This window comes from Elephantulus edwardii, unplaced genomic scaffold (assembly GCF_000299155.1).
Source record: "Elephantulus edwardii isolate Elephantulus edwardi_28Jun2011 unplaced genomic scaffold, EleEdw1.0 scaffold00059, whole genome shotgun sequence".
NCBI classification, from domain to species: domain Eukaryota; kingdom Metazoa; phylum Chordata; class Mammalia; order Macroscelidea; family Macroscelididae; genus Elephantulus; species Elephantulus edwardii.
Genome location: NW_006399809.1, coordinates 14,116,762 through 14,137,783, shown reverse-complemented (window position 1 = coordinate 14,137,783; position 21,022 = coordinate 14,116,762). Strand labels below are relative to the sequence as shown.

At 41.0% G+C, this 21,022-nt stretch overlaps 1 protein-coding gene across 2 annotated transcripts in view; it reads left to right on the top strand.

Moving 5' to 3' along the window:
- The window catches only part of BMPER (BMP binding endothelial regulator), a 372,831-nt gene that overhangs the window by 79,799 nt on the left and 272,010 nt on the right, over positions 1 to 21,022 (top strand). The window contains exons 4-6 of one of the 2 annotated variants that reach the window (XM_006887599.1): positions 4,346 to 4,428; positions 10,483 to 10,573; positions 14,949 to 15,026. In XM_006887599.1, coding sequence (XP_006887661.1) covers positions 4,346 to 4,428; positions 10,483 to 10,573; positions 14,949 to 15,026 — 252 coding nt within the window. Of the gene's footprint in view, positions 1 to 4,345; positions 4,429 to 10,482; positions 10,574 to 14,948; positions 15,032 to 21,022 lie in introns of both variants that reach the window. The other variant, XM_006887600.1, reaches the window with a different exon arrangement.

Below are 21,022 nucleotides of genomic sequence, written 5' to 3'. Positions count from 1 at the left end.
TCATGCTTGGGAGGGTGGAGGGACAGCGCAGGAGAGGAAGGCCCTCTATAAGGTGGATTAATTCAGTGACTGGGATAATTGGTATGGGAGTGTCAGAGACAGTGCGACTGGCACAGGACAGAGCAGAGTTTAGGGCTGTTGTACATAGGGCACTTGACGGCACATAACAACAACAAACATAATATATAATAATAGATATTATTAGAAGTAGATCTAAATATTTCTGTAAATATATAGAAAATACATTACTGTTGTTTTATGGTTGATACTTTAAAGGATATAATCTTATTATCTTACAGCATTAGTCCTGAGGCTTGTGAAATTGCCCTTTAATTATTCTCATCCTCAAGAATCCTTTATGTATGAAATCCTTTATAATGCTTCGTATATGGAAGTCTCTGAGCTGATGCTGGTGTGGGGAGGAGAAGAAGCAAAGCTATTCATTACATTTGCTACTGTGAAGCTGCTTTAGAATCTATTCAGTCTATTCAGATCCAACAAACATCTGGGGAGATCCATCATGGACTTGGGTATGGTAGACACAGTAAAGCACTTTGCAATGTGACCATGGTCTGACTTGCTAGTGTTATTGCTTAATCTTTCTTTACATGTTAAAATATGGTGGAAGGTTCGGCTTTCCAGCTGACAGTTATTTTGAAGCAGGAAACCTTGTTTGGTTCCTGGCACGTGCAGCTGTTATTACAATATCTTTTTATCCTGCATTGAATGGAATAATCCAGTGCACTGCATCCTGCTTCAGACGCTCCTTTGCACATAAACTAGTAGTACTTAGAAACACCCTCTTAGCCGGCAGTTCCCCCCGGCCTGTATGGTTTTTTCAGTATACTTCCTCCTCCAAAGTAACAAGGCAAAATCTTTGCTTGCCCTATTAGTAGCATAAAATCACCCTTTCTTCCAGTGTTTTAATCTGGATGATGAAAATATATAACATAGCTGGAAACGCTGCTGGCAGACTTGGCACGCGCTTCATATTTACTTGGACTTAACATGAATTGGATTTGGTTCTCTGATTTCCCGCCTCCACCCCTCAGAACACGTTATTTATTATCCGAGTGAGTCTTTTAGTGGATCAGACATGCACATGGCACGTCTTTTGTAAGTGCGTTCGCTGGGTAAGAGTTATGTGAGCCCAAATTGTTTTATATTGCCTTTCGTTGTTGAAAATGTACTCTATTCATTCTTGGTTTGGCCTAAGTATTTGTAATGTGCTGGAGTTCCTATGGTTGAACATTTTATCTCTGTGATACTTCATGCAAAGGAAATTAAAAAATATATAGTGAAAGCATTTTCCTAATATGTTTCTAATCATCTGTGTATTTTAGTAATTTGATTTGTAGGAACCAGAGAGCACCATATTATGGGGGATTTTTTGATCATTCACAATTTTCTGAGAATTCAGATCATGAACCCAAGTTTGTGAAAACATAAATTGATATCTTTCTAAGGGCTCTGTCATTCTGTTTGCAAGTGCTAAAAGAGTTTATTTAATTACTTATTTCTGTTGACCACAGCAGTATAAAAAGGAATTTAGAAGGGGAAGTCATTCTGTCTGTGCTTTAGACAAGAAAAATGAAAATGAATTGAGGCTGATTGATTTTCCAGAGTCAACCATTGGTACAAGAATAAGGTCCTTTTATATCTGTATTGTCTCATGCCAAGAAACCCAGATTATAATAGGGAAGTCCCTTTGCCTATCCAACAGTTGTTATGTACCGTTGAATCAAAATAGCCTTGCAGGTGACACTCTGGCAGGTTTTCAGAGTCTGTAAATTGCCTGGGAGGAGATTGCCCATCTTTTCCCCATGGAGCAGGTTTGAACCACTTGCCTTTATTTTAACTGTAGTGCAAGGGCATAGATGTCCAATGACTAGAGATGAAGTTAGAGAGCTCCAGCGGCTTAGTGGTAAGAAGTCGCACTGCCAACCGAAAGGCACACAGTTTGAATCCACTAGCTGCTCTGCAAGAGGAAGATTGGCAGTCTCTTCTGCTGGGATTGACTTCTTCTGAGAACCTTCTAGAGGGTCAGTTGTGAGTTGGTTCTGACTGGATGCTACACAACAATAGAAACATAGTAAAGGAACTCTAGAGCCAAAATGATTAAACACTGAGCTACTGACCAAAATACATGAGGTGCGCCTGATACAGGCCATGGGTTTTGCAATCACTTGTTATGCATCAGAGGGTTGGACAATGACTAGGGAGGATAGAAGGAGAATTGATGCCTTTGAGTTGTGGTGCTGGAGAAGAGTACTGAATGTACCATGGACTGCCAAGAAAACAAATAGATTCATCCTAGAGAGGATTAAACCAGGCTGCTCCTTGGAGGCAAGGATTCTGGGGCTTCGCCTGACATACTTTGGACATGTTGTAAGGAGAGACAGGTCTTTGGAGAGGGACATCATCCTGGGCAGAGTGGAGGAACAGCGCAGGAGGGGAAGACCCTCTATGAGGTGGATTGATTCAGTGACTGGGATAATCGGGATGGGTGTGTCAGAGGCAGTGAGATTGGCACAGGATAGAGCAGGGTTTAGGGCTGTTGTGCATAGGGTCGCTATGAGTCGCAAACGACTCGACGGCACATAACAACAACAACAACTGACCAAAAGATTGGAAGTTTGAATCCCCCCTTGTGACTCTGTGAGGGAAAAGATGTGTCCATCTGTTCACTTGAAGACTACAGATTGTGAAGTCATATGTCAACAGGTCTACTCTATCGTAAGAGGTTACAATGAGTCAGAATTGACTAGATAACACACAACAGTCAGATTTAAGTTCATCTGCTGAAAAGAGGTCATCCACAGAATCAAGATCTGCAGTTGTGATCTTTAATTTTTCATTATTTTATGTTTTTTTGTTTTATTATTCTGAGCTCATATAGCTGACTACTTAGATTGTGATATAGGTAGGTAGGAAATAGAGAGAAGTCAGGCAGACCACAGATCCATAAGGTAAATAACAAAATCAGAGTTGTTATTGTTGACAAGAGGTGCTGGTGCTGTCACAGTAATTGTGATTCAAATCCACCTTTGGAACAATAGATCAAAACTTTGTCAGATCTTGCACCATTCAATCTCTGCCATTTCAAACCCACATTACAGTTAGCATGTGAGTCCATCTAGTTGAAGGCCTTCCTCTCTTGATGAAATCTCTCCTTTTGCCAACGTGATGTCTTTCTCCAAGTACTGGCAACTCTTAAAAGCATGTCTCAAATACATAAAACACAGTTTCACTAGCCTTGCCTCTAAGGAGCATCCTAGTTGGGTAATTGTATTATTTCCTGTCAAGTCTGAACCAACTTAATAGCTGACCCTTCAGCTTTTCAGAGACTGTAAACGACACGGAAGGAGATTGACCATCTTTCTCCCATAGAGTGGCTGATGGATTCGAACTGCATGCCTTCAAGTTGGCAGCTTAGTTTACAGCTGTGATCCTTGAACTGCAATTTCTGTGTTTTTTTTCTCGAGTTACTTAAACTAATTGGCTTGTTTCCTGTGATTTCTGTTTTTATAAATGACTTAGTATGGCTTCTATTTATGCCAGTGATTTAAGATGACTCTTGCTTTGTACTAATGAATTAACATATAGTAGTAATTCATACACTTGTAGATTTAAATTTTTTAAATGAAATTCACCACCTATAGGTAAAATAAAAGTGCTGGCAGGTTTTACAAGATTTTATCTGGTTAGGGCAGTAGTTTGTCAAGAGACTTACTAGGATATAGAATTTTTCACATAATTCCAGTTTTCATTTTTCCACTATATTTTAAACTTAACCTCTTACTCATCAGAAATTTTGCATTTATTTGGTCTTATTTGAAACCACTCACAGTGGTCTCTCTAGCTCTGGTACTCTTTATAACTCATTAAATAGTCACAAGGTTAATGCATTTTGGCCTGTGGAGCTCATTAAACCATGGCTTTCTGAATGTATAGTCAGTGAGATTAATCTACCCTCTCAGAAGTGGTCATAGAATGAAAGTAAATTAATGCTAACTGGAACTGGTGGCCTAGTGGTAAGAAGCTGCACTATTATCCTGAAGGTACAGTGTTCAAATCTATTAGCTGTTCTATGGGAGAATAATACACAGTTTTCTCCTCTCATTTGATTAATTGCCTTTGGAAACCTAGAGAGGGTCAGCTGTGGGTTGGTTCTGACCAAAAACAGCAGTTGTGTTTTGGGGGAAATAGCCGAGGAACCCAGAGGCTTCTGTGTTTCCTAGTCCTGGGTTACAGAACATGATTGGTTTTTTCTTTTCCTTTCCAAGGATAAATGTAAGTCAGATTTGTTCTTTACTTTCTTTCTGCTTCTCTGTTTCTTCTCTAGGTTGCAGCTATGAAGGAAATACATATAACAGCTCCTCCAAATGGCAGAGTCCCACTGAACCCTGTATTCTGCGCCAGTGCCAGGTAATTCCCAACGATTTTATTCTCCAATAAAATTGAATTCATTGTCTTCCCTTCAGAAGACCCAAGACCAAAATCAAACAAAAATAAAGAGCAGACAAAAAAAAATCCCCAACCTGTATCCTTGTAAGTATTTATTGTGACAGTTACCTTGATAGGATGGATGTGTGCACGTGAAGCTCTTTTATAGGAAGTGGTTGCAGAAACACACAGTGGACTTGTTCAGTATTGTTAAACTGTGCCTGGAAAAACTCTGGTGAGATGCATATGTCCCTGGGGAAAATCTGTGTCTTCCTGTGAAGTCAACCTTGAGCAAAATGCCAATTCCTGTTAGCAGAAAAAAGGTATTATTGTTAGAGGATGTGTGTTTTCCCTCTTTGATTTAGAAATTTTGAACTAGAGCCATTCTGGAGGCTGTATGAAATCTCAGTAATTAGTACACAGAAACCTCAGTGATTCACCCAGACACAGTGAAGAACCGATAGTCCAGCTGCTAAGGGGTCTGCTGAGGTTGGTGCCTGCTGGTCTGTGCACAGAGCAGGAGCTCCACGTGGCTGGATTGCAGTAGCAATGAAATATGGGGAGGGGAGTCAAGGGAAGAAGTGTGGAAATGAAGAACCTAAATTTGGAAATTCTTATTCTTTTCTCAATAGACAGAGTCGTATTTTTAATTGTCCTCTAATTTTGAATATTTATACATTCTCTTCTCTGTATAGAAGATGCTGTTAATATCACTTTTCCTCCATTCCAGCTGCATAGCAATGCCTTTGTATTTAAAGGAGACCAAAAGATAATTAGAGCAGTGGCTATTTTATTCAGATTTGACCTAGAGTGTAATGACACTTTGTTTACTGAAATGGAATTTTGTGTAGCAGTGTTCTTACATTTATATACGTAACTTATTTATGTAGTAAATCTAAATTATTTAAGAAAACAAGCAGTAGAAAGAATAACTAGAAAAGATTTATTTATTGCATCAAAATAGTTGCTGAATTTTTTACTCAGGAGATTGTATAGTCAATCAACCTAAGGAACAATTAATCAGAGAAAGAAGTTTTAATAACATCAAAGACAGAATTCATTTCGGTGTTTGCACCACAGCCACCCATACTCTGCCTTTGGATCAGTGTGAAATTCCACTTTTGGATAGGACCCTACTGAAAGGCATTGTTTTAATGTCTTTTAAACAAGACACCGTCATGCCCCTTGAAGTGGAGGAGAACATTTGTATACAACAGTTGGAGGCCTGGGAGCAACTCAGATTGCACGGACCAGGGGTGAATCTTGCTACCTTTGGCTGTAGGCTTTGTTAAGTTAAATGGAAATTATTATCTAGGAGGGAATATTTTGTTGACCAAATAATACATGAAACTATTACACCCTGTAAACACTGACGCTTCTCTTTGCCTGTCATCTTTGATCAGTAGCCACGCAGGCAGCAGGCCCAGAGGGTAATGATGCAGGAACACAGAGTAATTAACACCAAAAGAGGTCTCAGCAGTCCTGGGATTCAGAGATTATAGACAGACTGAGACGCAGAAGACAAGTGATACCTGCCGGAGAGGGATTAATTTAGCATCCTTTTTAAAGTTTTTGTGTCCCTTTTTAAAAAAAAAAAACCACAACTAAACCTTGCTACCCAGTATAACCAGAGCCTTCCATCTGTTAACCATAAAAGCAGCTCTTTTAAGAAGTTACACAAAAATTGTCCCTCTGCTCAGTTAACCCATTCATCCTCCTGCCCATACTGTGTCTTCTTTAGGATCTGGGCCTCATTTAAGAATGCAGGAAGCACATGACTGTTTACTGGTGCTTCTGAGAGTTCTCCATGTGAAGACCCCTCTGCAGAACGACACAGTTGCAGCCTCTTTCTCTAAGCTTCTTTATTTTCTGGGCAAAAAATCAGTAGCAGAGGAGACAGTACTGTGTAATAGGTAAAATAAAGGCCCAGCCATTCTCTTATCTTGTAAGTTAACTTCTCTGAATCTTCCTTTTTTCCCAGTAAAATGGGAATCCCCCACCCATTGGTCAGTTGATCATCCTGTGGTGGCTTGCATGCTGCCGTGGTGCTGGCAGCTATGCCATTGGTATTTGTACTGCCAGCACTGTCACACATCATCGACAGCTTTCAGTGGAGCTTCTAGACTTAGAGGAAACTGACAAAAAGATTTTACACCTACAATCTAGTGATTGAAAAGCTTGTGGATTAAAAACACTGACATATTTGCTTTGGCTACATCATCAGGACAGAATAATCGTGAGAGTAAGAAATTGTATTTTGCGAAGCAGAGGGCCGATGAGAACAAGCAGTTCATTGGTGACATGGATTGGCACAGAAACTACAGTGATAGCTAAAAGAGATGCTGGTAATTGTGAGGACAGTGCAAGGCAGGGCAACATTTCCTTCTGCTGTACATAGAGTCTCCATGAGTTGAGGCAAGAATAACTCTCGGTATAAAATTGGCATAGTTCTAGAAGAGGGTATCTGTAAGCAATAAATGAGATTCCTAAGAAATGCTTTTGATAGAGCATTTACATATATTGTTGTTGTTGTTATGTGCCATCAAGTCACTTGTGACTCATATCGACCCTATGTGCAAGGGCTCTAAACGCCATTTTATCCTCTGACAACCCTAACCATCTCAAACACTTATTCCCACCACTCCAGTCACAGAATTGATCCATCTCATCGAAGGTCTTCCTCTCCTTTGCCGCCCCTCTACTCTACCAAATATGATGTCCCTCTCCAAGGACCAGTCCCTCCTTGCAACATGCCCAAAGTTTGTCTGATGACATCTATGAAGCAAGCAAAGTATTGCTGAAGATTGTTCAGAAAATACTTGAACAGGACATAGACAGGGAACTGCCAGAAATTCAGGCTGGATTTAGAAGAGGCCATGGCACCAGGGATATCATTGCTGATGTGAGAGGGAGTCTGGCTGAAAGAAGAGATTATCAGGAGAATGTCTGTGTGTTATTGATGATGCAAAGACATTTGACTGTGTGAATCACAACAAACTATGGCTAACATTGAGAAGAGTGGGAAACCCAGAGCACTTAATTGTGCTTATACAAAATCTATACCTAGAACAAGAAGCTGGTATCTGAACGGAACAAGGGAATACTGTATGATTTAAAATTGAGAAGGGTGTATCCTTTCTCTGTATGTATTCAGTCAGTGTGCTGAGCAAATAATTTGTGAAACCAGACTCTATAAAAAAGAATATAGCATCAGGATTGGAGGAAAACTCATCAACAACCTGCTCTATGCAGATGACACAATGTTACTTGCTGAAAATGAAGGGAACTTGAAGCGCTTATTGCAGAAGATCGAAAGACTGCAGCCTTCAACATGGATTATACCTTAATATCAAGAAGACAAAGGTCTTGGTCATTGGGCCAGTGAAGAACATCATGATAGATTGAAAATATATTCAAGCTGTCAATGATCTGATCTTACTTGGGTCAACAATCAACATGCTTGATACCAGAAGTCAGAAATCTGGACATGCATTACATCAGGGAAATGTGCTGTCTGGGACCTCTCCAAAATACTGACGGGCATTGATGTCAGTTTGAAGACTAGTGTGTGCCTGATTTTTTTATTTACTTGCTGTGCATCTGAGAGCTGGATTATGAATAAGGATGACAGAAGAACTGATGCCTTCGAGTTGTGGTGCTGCAGAAGAGTGAATATCCCATGAACTGTCAAAAGAATGTCTTGGTAAAGGTTCAGCTAGATTACTCCTTGGAGGCAAGGATTTTGACATGTTGCTAGGAAAGACTATTCCTTTGAAAAGGATATCATTCTTGGAAGGGTTAAGGGTCAACGAAAGAGAGGAAGATAAAAAAAAAAAAGAAAAAGAGAGGAAGATCCCCATCAAGATGGATCGACACAGTAATTGTAGCAGTGTGCTCAATTATATCCAAGACAGTGATAATGGGTGTGATTCAGGTCTGTGGTTCATACAGTCACTCAGTTGTACTCAACGGCCTCTAACAACAATAGGAGCAGGTGCCAGATAAGAGGGAGCTCTAGTGTTCTAGTGGTAAGAAGCTTCACTGCAGTTGCAAAGGTCATGTGGTTCAAATCCACCAGAGGCTTTGTAGGAGAAGGATGGAAAATATCCTCCTGTGAGATTAGTAACCTGCTGAAAGGTGAGCTATTGATTCTGACTCAACAGCAAACAACAGCAGCAACAACAACAGGTGCCAGATAAATGACAAATAGTTCTTTGGTTTGGTTTGTTTTCAATTGCATTGAATTCTATCTTTTTCTTTAAAGTCTCCTGCCAGAGGAATTTTTGATGCCTTTCCTCAAGTGATGATATCTTTATTTTCTCAATTTTAATTTTGTAAATGGCAGAGGAACTTCAGAAGGTCACAGTCAGGATAGGAATGAACCCGAATCTTCAGTATGGATTGCAGATCTTCGAGGAAAATTTTTCTTGACCTTCAAGAAAAATTGGTCTTGAGTCAGTCTTTCGCCTTCCTTTGGTTATGCAACTAACACACCAACCTTTGTAAAAATGTACATTGTGAGCATTATTTTTGCTTTCTGAAATGTAACACCACAATAAAACCCCCTGGTTGTGAAAAAGTCAGGCCTGCCTGACAGGCAGATTGGCAGATGTTTAAGGCTATAAGACTTCTTCCTAGATCAAGACCATGTGATAGCAGACACAAGAAAATTCCCTGACTGTCAAAATGCTTGTTGTATGTTTTTTCAGCTTGTACTACTTCCTCCCTTGAAATAAAAGTAAACAAACAAAAGCCACAAATCCATTCACAAAATGAATAGAGAATATAGGGGGAAATGTTTAAATGTCAACTATAAGAATTTATTTAAAAACTTGTTCATTGATCTTAAAATGCCTAATTAGAATCCTGTGATCAGTTTGCAAATGACCGTTTTGATTTCATTCTTAAGAGATGGAGTCTTTGTTTGATGATGGAGGAAATTGAGACCCAATTTAGTTTTAAAAAATGCTCCATGTGTCAGATTCTTAGTGTTGGGTAAAATCATCAAGGTTGGAGAAACTGATCTATTAATACTTGTTATTAAGTACCATCAAGTCAGGACTGACCCTTAGCTGACCTGCCATAGCCCATTTTTCTCTGGTGGAGAAGCTGGTGGATTTGAACCACATGCCTTTGGGATGGCAGCACATTTCCATATGACTAGGCCACAGGAGCTCCTTACTTATTACTTATAACAGGAAAAGAATGACATTATAGAGAAGACACTGTGGAAGACACTGCTAATTGCAGGGTAGTAAGGACCTTGCTGTCAGATGCCCGGTTTGGGGATTATGTATTGCATTCTGTGCCTCATAACTAATGGCTGGAAATTGAAGAGGAATTACAGAAGTACCAGCACTCAAAGCCATCAAGTAGAATCTGATGCACAATAACCTCCTACTGGGTTTCTGAGGCCACACATTTTTTTTTTTAAGGGAGGAGACTACCTTTGTCATTCAGAGCTGCTGATGGATTGGAACCTCTGGAGGCTCTTGTCTTTTGATTAGCAGTGCAGCATGCTGTGAACTACATTCATTATAGAAATGTTGTTGTTTTGTACCATTGCATGGGAGGAGACTGCCCATCCTTCTTCCGAGGAGCAGCTGGCAGATTTGAATGGCATGCCTTTAGGTTTGCAGTGCAGCTTCTTAACACTAGGCCACCATAGCCAATATTAAAAAGATTACAAATTTGTGGACAAATAGCTGGTCTCTGTTAGCAAGAAGGGAGGAAGAATTTGACTAGATTTAAAAGCAGAGATGAGAACTAAAGAGAAAGGTTAAGAGTAAGAAAGAGTCTATGGGTAATGGCAGGATTTGCACCCTGAATTCTAAAGCGTCTTTTGGTGTGAGGCATGAGTGATCTTGTCTTATCAAAGCCAAAACCTCGAGATAACAGATACCTTTAGACATGGCTTCTCTTCACCTTCTCACTTTTTGTTAGTTCACTCATGAAAGTTTGATTCTCTTCCACAAGGGACTGATTCCTTCAGCAGGAACTCTAGGCTGACTTTGCTTGTGGTGTTCTGTTTTGTAGGAAGGCGTCATCACTGAGTCTGAGGTGCGATGCGTTGTTCATTGCAAAAACCCTTCCAAGCGTCTGGAAACCTGCTGCCCTATGTGTCCAGGTAATGTTCTTGGGAAGGAAAAGACTAGATGGTTCCCCAATTCAGAAGGATGCTGTGGAAATCTCTTGTGTCCTCTCAAGGATCTGTGATTTCATGTGTATCCTTCCACTCCTTTTACTGGAAATTCCTTCATGTTGTGCGCTGTACCTGAATGCATCTGAGGTGCAAACTCCTTCGCATACAAATGTTCTGCTGGCTTCCTCAGTGTGCCAGGCAGCGATGTGCTGTAGGTCTTGGCATGGGGCTCCTCCAAGCTCCAGAGGCCTGCTTTCCACTCCACAGGGCCATAGGTAACGCTTATTTTGGAAGAAAAGGCTGTGGCTTTCCCTTGCTTCCAGAAATGTCTTTTTACTGCTTCATATTGCAATACCTTGGCCAGAGCCAGTCTTGGTGATGAGGTGACCAGATGTTTTCTGAAAATCGAGAACTGTGTCCCTGGGTGAATTGAATTTACAGTTTTGCTGGTCTCAGTTTTCTGTGTGGAGCAACAAGCTGGACATGCAGTCCTTTGCAGAGGGCCCAGTGCCTAGCCCACAGCAAGAAAACCTTTCCTTTCAACTGGCTAGAGAGCTTCCGCTTACTTTTCTGAACAGGATTACAGAGGCCTCCAGCATCTTTTCTTGCCCTTAGGTACAAGCCAGAGGATTTTGAGGTGAGAGATTCCTTCTGATCCCTTAAGCCGCTGGCTGATAGTTTCAGACAGATGTTTGATGTTCAGGGTTTTGCCCTGAGTGCTTTTTCTCACGAATAGTGGTACTAACTATGAATTCTCTATGCTTTTGAGGTTAATCTCTAAAGGCCCTTTTGTTCTGTGAACCTTTCTGTGAAACACCTCAGGTACCACGTCAAGGTAGGCTGCCTCGATCTCGGGTGCCTCCCCCATGAATAGTTTGGAATGTGTGGAAGACCAGCATCCCTTTCCCAAGTCTAGTCTTGTCAATCTTCACTGGGTTTCTGGGACATCTCTGTGTATTACCTTCCTTTTCACACTGGTTGTTTTTTTTTGTTTGTTTGTTTGTTTTTAGCTTGTATTACTGGATGAGTTAAATTGGATGAAGATAAAAGAATGCTTTTAGTAGTCCAATGTGTTTTTCATTTTATCAAATAAAACTTGCTAGACTATTTTTTCCCCCACTATTTTTTTCTTCCTATCGAATCTTGGTAATTGTTCTTCAGTCCGTGGTGACTCCACGGAGAGCGACTCCATGTCAGAGAACAGCAGGGTTCCATAGAGGTTTCAGTGGCTGATTTTTGTTTTTAGAAGTAGATCACCAGGACGTTCTTCCAAGGTATCTTCAAATGGTTTCAGACCTCCAACCCTTTAATTATCAGTGGAACTTGTTAATCATTTATACAATCCAAACGACAAAAGATCCACTGCTCTCGCATCAAACCTGTCAGGTTTCTGAGGCTGTAAGTCTTATTGGAGGAGAATGCACATCCTCTTCCCGTGGACCTACTGGCGGGTTTAACCACCAGACTTTTGATAAAAATATAAATTTTGAATGCCATGTAGAATTAGAACGCATACTGATGTTGTTAAGTGTTATCAGGACTACCACTCATAGTTAACCTATGAACAGTGAGTCTGAACCCTGTCCTATCCTGTGCCATCTTGAGCTCACCTTTAGAGTCACTCCATATCTTTAACAGTCTTCCCTTTCTTCACTGACCCTCTACCTTTCCAAACATGGTGTCCAAACATGAACTTCCAAACATGAAGTTATTTTTCAAGCACTGCTTAAAGAACAAATACATCTCAAATAAGAATATACTCATGTCTGCGGACTGTCGCTCTATTGATTTGGAATCAATTCAGAGCCATCCTCTTACAACAATAGCACCCCTAATGGAATGGCACTAACAAATGGAGCTCTTGATGCCCACTGGCTCAGAGTATTTCCAGCAGGCCCCTGTACTTAGGCAATAGCCATGTTTTTCAGGCTGTGAAGCTGTGGGTCACAACAGTAGAGTGAATGTGTTTCAGCAATTGGAAACGATCACACTGGAGCATTGGCCTCATTCATTGTTTTCTTGTTAAGAGGAGGGTGAAGGCTGAGCTTCACAATTACAGGCTCACTCCTTACCACCAGCAGGGTGGCTGCAGCTGGTACAGAGCAAACCAGAATGCCTAAATGTCTGAGGTCTGTCAGTGAGTGAGGGTCGGGACCTTCTCTTTTCACCCCAGCTTACCATACTACTCCTTCTTGCACCCCCTTCCCAAAGAACATCTTAAAAAGTCAGCTTGCCAGTGCCACACAGTAAACCCTTTTCTTAGTATGTGGACACCTCTGGGCTTCTGTCTGCCGTTAAATGAACTCAAGAATCAGTGTTAGTATCAAAGGTCACTTTTGTGGTGCAAATCAAAGCACTCAGATGGAGCACGTTCAGAATGCATTATCCTTTGGGGAAAGAGGCCTTGACCAAGACCAGATAGAGACAGTCGGCGGATGCCTTGGGGTATTCTTCATGGTGATTCCCAGGGACTGGCATCTGTCACTGATCATGCAATGGCATTCCGCATAATGACAAACATGTACCGTCTGTGGTCAGTTTCTTCCTGAACCAGATTTCGGAGCATTCTTGCTTGTCTGCTCCTTCCTTTTTGTCTGACTCATGGGCAGTAGTAGGTTGTGATGGAGACAGTTCACATAGAATTTTCTAAAAATTCTATTCTACTTAAAATTCCTTTATGTATGATGTTGAATATAGGTTGTGGATGGGAATCTCTTTAGCATTCTGCGTGATAGAATTGGCTGTACAGATATATAACAAGAATGGAAGGCACTTTGTTGGAAGTGTCCTTTAAAGGGAGATAACTATTGAGAGATCAAAGAGCCTCTCCAGGATTCAGTTGAACAAAGACCTCCAAATGGGTAGGAATAATGCTTGTTTGCTTTGTCAAGAGTCAGCTGCTCTACAAGTTTGGTAGCTATCTTGATTACATCAATCAGCAGACCTCAAACTGTCACTCAAGGATATGAATCAGTTCTTCACAATAATTTCCTTTTGAGTTTTACCCCTGGTCACACAGGTTTCAGCATGTCTGCTAAGTGAAAAGCATAGTGATTTCATTTCTTCTGGCAAAATGATTTGTGGGATGATACAGAGAAAATAGTTTTGCCATTATCTGCTAGTTCTCACAGGGCCCATGTGAGAAGGGCTTCCTGGCCAGTCTATACTTTGGTGTTAGTGAGAGCTTTTCAGAAAATGGCAGTGTCCTGAGTTAGCCATCTAAACATAAGACACCTTTAGGTCTTGTTATGAGCCAAGAATTGATGCGTTTGAGTTGTGGTGTTGGAGAAGAGTATTGGATTTCCCATGGACTTGCAAAAGAATGATTAAGTGTGTCTTGGTAAAAGTGAAACTAGAGTTCTTGTTCATCTTTCATACTTTGAACATGTTGCTAGAGAGGTTATTCCTTGGAAAGGGATGTGATGCATGGAAAGGTGAAGAGTTAGCAAAAGAGAGGTAGACCCCCAATGAGATGATCTTGTGACTGCTGCAATGAACTCCATTGTGTCTGTGATGCTGACGATGGCACAGGAAAGGAAAGGACTTAGATATCTTGTTTATAAGGTTGTTATGAATCATACCTGACTCAAAGGCATCAAACAACAACAACATCATGAGTGAAACTCGGTGCAAGTCACACCCATTTAACAGCTCCCCCATTAAGATGGAACTCCATGTGGGACATCTGGCAAGTGTATGTCTAATTTCTGTCACTCACCAGCTTGGGTAGGTGGATGACTTTGTCTTTGAGCCACCTTTCTCCTCATCTGGAAACAGTGATGAGACTGTACTCTGTAGGATCCCAGGGAAGTTGAGTGACAGCAGGGCTACAAAAAAGCCTGATAGAGGTTGAGAAACTCCCAGATCCTCAACAAATTGTAGCTTTTCATCATCTTTGTTTTCAGCTTATCATGTACCTCTCTTGCTTGGTCTTATGTTTGTCTCTCTGACTGCTGTGAGGTTGGACTCTCCAGGATGTTTGTGTAGATGTCAAGGATGCTGCTAGACATCCTGCAATGCACAGGGCAAACCCCAGAATAAAGCATGACCTATCCCAGAAAGCCAGTCACTCCCACGAAGCAGCGCTATATCTCTATATGTTCACCATATGCACTGTTCTACCTTGGACTGACTCAGAATCCACTGTATAATTTGTTCTAGTGTCTTTGGATGATCTGGTCCCATGTCGAACTTTTGCACTCTGCTTTTACTGTGAAGCATCCTTGTCCGTTGGTTAAAAGAGGATTGCACCCCAAAGTTCGTGGAGGTCAGGCTAGAAGATGGATGAACAATACTTGGAGGATTTTATCTACCTGTATAAGACCATTGCCCTAATGCTAAAGTTTGTTTTATTTTCTAGGCTGTGTGTTTGAAGGGGTGCAGTACCAAGAAGGGGAAGAATTCCATCCAGAAGGAAACAAATGCACTAAGTGTTCTTGTGTTGTAAGTACTGCCATGATTCTGTGGTAGTTATAGGGGTGTTTCTTTTGGGCTAGCTGTTGCTGGAACTCACAAAGACTCCCCCAGGCTGCACTACCTCTTTGTCCCTCTCCTCCCTGACGTACACTCCAAGAAAAGCTTGACACTCTAAGGCAGTAGTGACTGACCTTCTGAGAAGGGTAATTCTTTGTTCCGGGATCCACCTTGTACCCTGTAAGACATCTAGTGAAATTCTTGACATCGACCCATTAAGTCCCAGATGCCAGAAGTAACCTGCTTGCTCCTCATTGTGACAACCCCAAGTGTATCCACATATATATTCTTGGGAGCAAAATTGCTCCTAGTTGAGACCACTGCTTTAAATAATGAGGGTAGAGACTGATGTTCTTCTACTTTGCCTTCCTTTGTGGGAAAATTCACTTCTCTAGGACGGAGATGCTTCTTGCTGAAGCAGCTATTGAATCCTTAATAAAGTCAAATGGGAGGCAGATGGGTGAGCACAGCTTGCCTCAGGATTTCCATGGGGAAGAGAATTTGATCTGAAGCTCACTAGTTATGCTTGGGAGAAATGGACAGGAGGAAACTTTTCCCTAACTATGGGGCTAGGACAGAGAGAGATGAGTGAGGAGAAGCCCTGACTCGTCTTCCTAAGTGCTGCTAACTTTTAATCTACTTCCTAAATGTGCTTATGGCTGACAAGAAGGATTTGGCATGTGTTTTATTTTAGAAGTTTTAAAAAATTAATATATTGGAAATTTGTCGTAAAATAATCTGTCATCATAATAATGGTGGTGGTCGTGGTGAAGATGATGATGGGGAATTTATTCTCAACCAGCTGCTCCAACTGAGTTACAGTGGAGAGTGAGTTTTTTAATCTTTCACATTAAATCACAAATTTCTCAAGTCACTCAGGACAATTTATGCATCTTAGAATATTAATATATACATATAATATATATGGAACTGAAGCATCTTTATTTTACCAAACCAGATACATGTGAACATAATCATAACTGAAGTATCTGCCGTTTTTCTACATGTCTTCTAAAATATTTACCTCTTCCTATAGCACACATTATTTACACACAACCTAATAAGAGTACAAATTACAGTAAACTTAATCAATAGTGGTGGTTTTTATAGGAGAGAAAGTTTAAGGAGGGAGGAAGAGGCAGGGAGATAAATAGCTAGGAAAATAAAAAAGCAGATAATGTATGTCTCTCTCTCTGTCTATCTCTACCTCTATATACACACATATACATGTATCTGTATATATACACATGCACGCACATATATGCATGTATATGTATATATAAATGAATATGTAGACTCACATATTTGTATATAAACATGTATACATCTATATCTCCGCATGTGCACACATACATATACACACACATATATTTACATGCACAGACACTCTGGTGGCCTAATGAGTAAGTAGTTGTGCTGGCAAACCAAAGGCATGCAGTTCAAATCCACCAGCTGCTCTGTGATAGAATAGGCAGACTCTTCCCATGTGAGCACAGCCTCTGAAACCCACTGGAGGGTCAACTGTGAGTCAGTTTCAACTCCAAGACAATGAATTAAGTTTTTTGAGTTAATTACACATGTGTAATATTTAACACACACATTTATCTTTTCTATAAGCTTGGAAGCAGGAGTGGCATCCACTTCCTAAATAGCTTGCCTCTGGAAACCCTATGAACCTGGAGAAAGGATGAAAGTTATACAAGCATTTAGGTGTTTCATTTATAGGGTTGCTATGAGTTGCCTATGACTTGACGGCAATTCACAATAACGGTAGAGAGAGATCAGTTGGCCTAGTGGACAGAAAATGAATCTGTGGCCCTCAGGCCTATTTTTAATTGTTTTTGGTCAAACATTCTTCTAGGTCATATAGCTCTGGTCTGTCCACTTGCTGTTCAGAGGTAACTTGTTGTTGCTGTGAAGCTGAACACTGTGACACTGATGTGTCAAATGCAGTAATGGTTACCCATGGTGGACAGTGTTTGGAGGAACTCCCTGATTAAAACAAGCCTGGAAGCAGGAGTGGCATCCACTTCCAAAATAGCTTGGCTCTGGAAACCCTATGAACCTGGAGACAGGATGAAAGTTATAAATGTGTCCAGGTCTTTCATTTATAGGGTTGCTATGAGTTGTCTACAACTCAATGGCATTTAACAACAACGACAACAACATAACATATATAATGCAATATATAGTATATAACAATATATAAACATGCACTATGTATTAAATATATGTTACATAAAGCAGTTTTATTGTTATGTTATGAAAATGAACAGAAACTTCTATACCCAGATTCAGTATCAGTGTTTTTCCCTTCATGCCAAACAGACTTTTGAATGTAAATAATTTGCTGTCAAACACTGCACATTTCTCAGCTTCATTTTTTCGTTATTAGTTGTTATAAAGCTTTCTGATGTTATTTTGAGGGAGAGCTCATTGATGAAAAACAGGGCATCTATCAATGGGAAGTTCCAGACTTGCATCTGAAAGATTTGTTTCTCTGATAAAAGCATGCTAAAGCTGGACAGTTGAGCCTCCTTGGGGAGAGAATGAAGAAGATAGAAGAGTGGGAAGTTTGTACAGTTTTACTCAATTTATTCATTTAAAGTTATTTGATGCTGCATCTGGAAATGACAATAGAGATTCTATGAGCAGGACCTACAGAGTCAAAGGTACGCCAGGCGTTGAGATTTCCTGTGTTCTTTAAACCACATGCAGGCTGCATGAAGCACAACTCAAGGTCAAGTGAATGCATATGTAAAAATCACTTGGGGATCTGTATAAAAATCACCTGGGGATTTTGATAAAAGGTAGATTCTGGTTCAGTATATCTTGGTAGAAGTGCAAATTCTCAGCAGGGTTTCTATCTGAATGAACCACTTCAAAGCCCTAGTTTCTGATACTAGTCTTTAAACTGATAGAATAAACATAAAGGAAGAAGGGCATTCTTGTGTAGGCTTGTGCATGAGAGAGGATCATAAAAGCAGATTTTCTTTCTGAGTGTAAAATTTGAGGTGTAAACTCTTTTTTGTGGATTATTATTAAAATAGCCTGGTTTTAATCCCCCCCCCCCGCCCAGCTATCTTTTGATGTAACGGGGTGGGAGGAAGTAATGTCTTGGCCATAAAAATCTGTTCCTTGTGCGTAGTAACTGGGGAGGTGTTTGTGTTAGGACAGAGAGTCTTCACAGCCTGGCCTGGCCTGTGTGTGTGAGGTGCAGGCCTCGCCAGTGCTGGCCTGGCTGCCGGCCTGGGGCCTTTGGCTGTGGACGACCCTGTGGAGGTGTGAGCTGCCATCTTGCTGAGTGAGAGGCAGAGCTGGGGAGGGGCATTAGACAGGAATTGTATGAAGCCAAACACTCCACTGAAGCGGTCACGGGACAGGGTGGGCTGTTTGGAAATGCTAGGCTGTAGGTTCTCTCATCAATGTTAAAAAAAGAATGTTATATAAGAATTTGCTCCTATTTGGCAAAAAATTGATAATACTGTATATAGATTTATAAACACAATTATATATGAACACATATACTACTTGGGTATGCATGGGGTTGTTGTGTATTTGTGTGTGTTTGTATGCATAGTGTAAATGTGTTTATCTGCATATACAAATAGTGTTTGGTTTACAAAGGGCTCCATTTCTCTGTATCTGCTGTAAGTTAGTTTTGAGGTAAATTGAAGACATCTTTTGTGTTCTAGTTCTTTTCCTTTTCCTTTTCGTTTTTGTTTTCCTTTTCCTTTTCCTTCCCTTCCCTTTCTTTTCCTTTCCTTTTTCTTGTTGTGTGCTATTGAGTAGGATCCGACTGGCACAGGAGGAGATTGCCCCTTCTTCTCCAGAGGAGCATCTGGTGGATTTGAACTGCGTGGCTTTGGGACTGTGGCCACCAGAGCTCCCTTTTCCCTAGTTTTTGTTATTGTTTCCTTGTGTTATCAGTAAAGGGAATTCTCATGTCACAGTGTTCAAATCACAAACTGGTAATCAGTAGGTCAGCAGGTTAAACCCAACTGCTTCGTTGTGGGAGGGGGGGAAGATCTGACAGTGCAGCCTTGAAAATTCTGAGCAAGTTTCACTCCAACCAGTAGAGTTATTGGGCTCAACTCAACAACAGTCTGTTTTTTGTCTTGTTTCTAAAAATCTTTTCCAATCCATTCTTTGAACTTCTGCAAGTGAACATCTGAGAATGATGACACCAGCAAATTATATATGACAACATTTTGTGTAGTATGTATTACTACGAATGAGATGTGGGAAACACACACAGCCAGAGTGAAGTTTGTTGTCACTCAGACGTGAGGTTTTCATGAACATATATTCACAAATATAGATATAAGCACAGGTAGAATTTTCCTGTCCATGTGGGAGATGCAGCTTGATTCCCAGCCAGCCCACTTCGTGATTGGTCAGCACCCACCTGCTGGGAAACTCCTCTGTCCCTGTAGTGCTGAACAGAATTCAGTAGATCTTCCAGACCAGAATGATCAAGGAAGAAAAGCCTGGCAATGTGCTTCCAAAAACCAGCCACTCAAAACTCCATGGGTTGCAAAAGGCCAGTTTCCCTACTGATCATGCGAGTGGCCCAGGCAGAACTAGGCAGCATTTCATCCTATTGTTCATCGGGTCACTTTGACTAGAACCAAATTACCAGCAGCTACACACATACTTTCTCTCTCTCTCTTTCTCTCTCAGTCTCCCTCTCCTCTCTCTCTCTCTCTTTCTCTCTTTCTCTCTCTCTCATATAATACTCACACACATGCATGTCTCACTTTGGGTTCCTCCAGAACTTGACCCAGACACAAATATTCAGATGTAAATAGTTTACTTGGAAGACTAGGAGGTTTTGGTTGAGGAAAGGGATGCAGCCAATTGAGGATTGTGATTTTAAAGGATTTGTTGTGATGGGAGAGGGGAGAGGAGAGAGGATGAGGAGGACGAGAGAGAGAGGGAGAGGAAGAGAAGAGAGGGAGACTGAGAGAGAAAGAGAGAGAGAGAGAAAGTATGTGTGTAGCTGCTGGCTCTGGCTGCAGCACCTTTATTTCCCTTGTTCTCCTGGTAAGCACCTGACCTTTCGATGTCACTTATCACCACCCCTGCACCCCAGCACTCCTCTGACCATCCCACTTCCCCAGGCAGAAGCATCTTGCTCTCTTCGATGTTTCCACTGTCTCCTACCTGCCATCTTCCCCTCTCCTTCCTCTCCTCTCCACGTGTGCACACTCACCCATGATTGAATACCCCATTTTTATGTGTACTGAGTTTCCTTTTCTTTGTAGACCTTGTGTTGTGTTGGAGGGGAAGTTGTGTCTTCATCTTCTGCCTGTCTAGCTCCATTGCTTGGCGGCACTGGGTCTCAGCAGTTTGGTGATCCTAACATTTGTCTTCTCCATGCACAGCTATTTCTTTTTCTTTCTCCAAACATCATTTATATCATCTATTATGATTTCCAAACTAATCTCTGAAACATAAAAATACTTATGAGAAGTGGTAACAGTATCACTTTTGTAACACAATAAGTTAGCAGTAATTCTTTTAAATCATCAAATACACTGTAGTGTTCACATTAATATTTTTGTGATAAGGGCTTAAATGTCATATGCACCTTCTCGAAACTTCCGTTTTTGATTGCATCTTTCCTCTATTTCAGGATTTATGGAGCTACAGTCTTTTGTTTGGTTCTGGAGCTATTGGTATTTTACCTTTTACACTTAAATCCGTGATGTTGTTGTTGTTGTTATATGCCGTTGAGTCGTTTGCAACTCATAGCGACCCTATGTACAACAGCCCTAAACCGTGCTCTATCCCGTGCCAATCTCATTGCCTCTGACACACCCATCTTGAGTGCCCCAGTCACTGAATCAATCCACCTCATAGAGGGTCTTCCCCTCCTGCGCTGTCCCTCCACTCTACCCAGCATGGTGTTCTTCTCTAAAGACCTGTCTCTCCTTACATGTCCAAAGTATGTCAGAC